The 1380-nt window shown below is 77.8% G+C and overlaps 1 protein-coding gene across 1 annotated transcript in view; it reads left to right on the forward strand.

The window, feature by feature from the left end:
* Nucleotides 1-852, forward strand: part of H696_05690 (serine/threonine protein kinase) — a gene marked incomplete at its 5' end in the record, with an annotated part of 10867 nt that extends 10015 nt beyond the window's left edge. Inside the window, 2 exons of the mRNA XM_009499508.1 lie at nt 71-415; nt 553-852. Coding sequence (XP_009497783.1) covers nt 71-415; nt 553-794 — 587 coding nt within the window. The 3' untranslated portion in view covers nt 795-852. The remainder of the gene's footprint in view (nt 1-70; nt 416-552) is intronic.
* Nucleotides 853-1380: the final 528 nt, after the last annotated feature.

A 1380-nucleotide genomic window follows, 5' to 3' on the forward strand; every position in this document is an offset into this window, starting at 1 on the left:
CCCCCCCCGCCCGCCTGCAGAGCCCGAGGCACCCACTGACCCCCGCCCCGGCGGACGCCGCTCGACCTAGCCGCCGGCGTGGCATTCATCCACGCGCGCGACATCGTCCACCGGGACATCAAGCCGGGCAATGTCTTTGTCCGGCCCGACCCGGGCAACCCCTCGCGCCTGCAGCCCGTCATCGGCGACTTCGGCGTGGCCCTCGTGCTCAGCCGGTTCAGCGTCATCCCCACCCTGGGCGATGTGCCGGCCGGCAGCGTGCCCTACGCCCCGCCGGAGACGCTGGCCCGGCTGCACGGCCTGCCCTTCCCCCTGGCCCCGGCGGACGGCCCCGTGCGCTGCCTCCTGTCGGTGGACGTCTTCTCGCTCGGTGTGCTGCTCTTCGGCCTGCTGGCCGCGCGCCAGCCGTGGCATGGTGCGGCCGGCCCCCCCTGGCCACCCTTCTCGGCGTTTGCCGTCCGGCCTTTTGCCACCGCCCACCTGCCCGCCTCCTCACCCCGCCCCTTTGCCACTTCCTCGTGTCCGCCCCCCCCGCCCCCGCCCCCCCACCAGGCATCCCGGCAGCGGGCATCGTGCGCGCGGTGCTCGCTGGCCAGCGCCCGGAGGCGGATCCCGCCACCGGGGCCCCGGAGCCCCTGTCGGCGGCCTTCGGCCCGGAGCCGGCCTGGCTCGAGCCCTTCCGCCAGGCCTACCGCCAGGCCTGGGCGCAGGACCCGCGCGCGCGGCCCTCCGCCGCCGCCCTGGCCGCCACCCTGGCCGACCTCGCGGCCGGGGCCGCCGCCACCTCCCCCTGACGCGCGGCTCCCCCCCCCCAACCCCCCCTGCACCCAATACCACACACTCTGATCTTTGTCCGCGGGCTCGTGTTTTTTTTTCTCCCCCCCCCCCCCCAAGACCGGGAGGGGGCGGGGAAAGCGGCTCGGCCCGGCGCGCGACAACCGGTGCAGGCCACCGGCCATCCGGGGCGCCCTGGCGCCCGGCTGCTGGGCTCCCTCGCCAGCGGCCGGGCAGCGGGCCCCGGCGCGTGGCCACGGGCGCCGCCCCCTCCCCGGCGGCCAAGTCCCCGGCCCTGGGCCGATGGCCGCTGGCGGGTCCGCATGGCATCGCGGCCGGCGGGCCCTCCCGCTCGAGCCCCCCAGCCGCGCCGCCTGGCCGCTGGCACAAGTCTCGCCAGCTGCGGCGGCCCCATGCTCGGGCACATGCACCCCCCGGGCCCCGGCCCGAGCGGGCCCCGCGGTGGCTGCCAACGATGCTCCGGCAATCGGCGGACAGATGGCCGCAGCGGCGATCACCAGCCAGGGGCGGGCATGCGGCACAGGGGACCGCCCGCCGTTGCTGAGAGTGGCTCCGGCGGCGGCATCGTGCTGGCCAAGCCCCGGA

This window comes from Fonticula alba (assembly GCF_000388065.1).
Source record: "Fonticula alba strain ATCC 38817 unplaced genomic scaffold supercont2.13, whole genome shotgun sequence".
NCBI lineage: Eukaryota > Rotosphaerida > Fonticulaceae > Fonticula > Fonticula alba.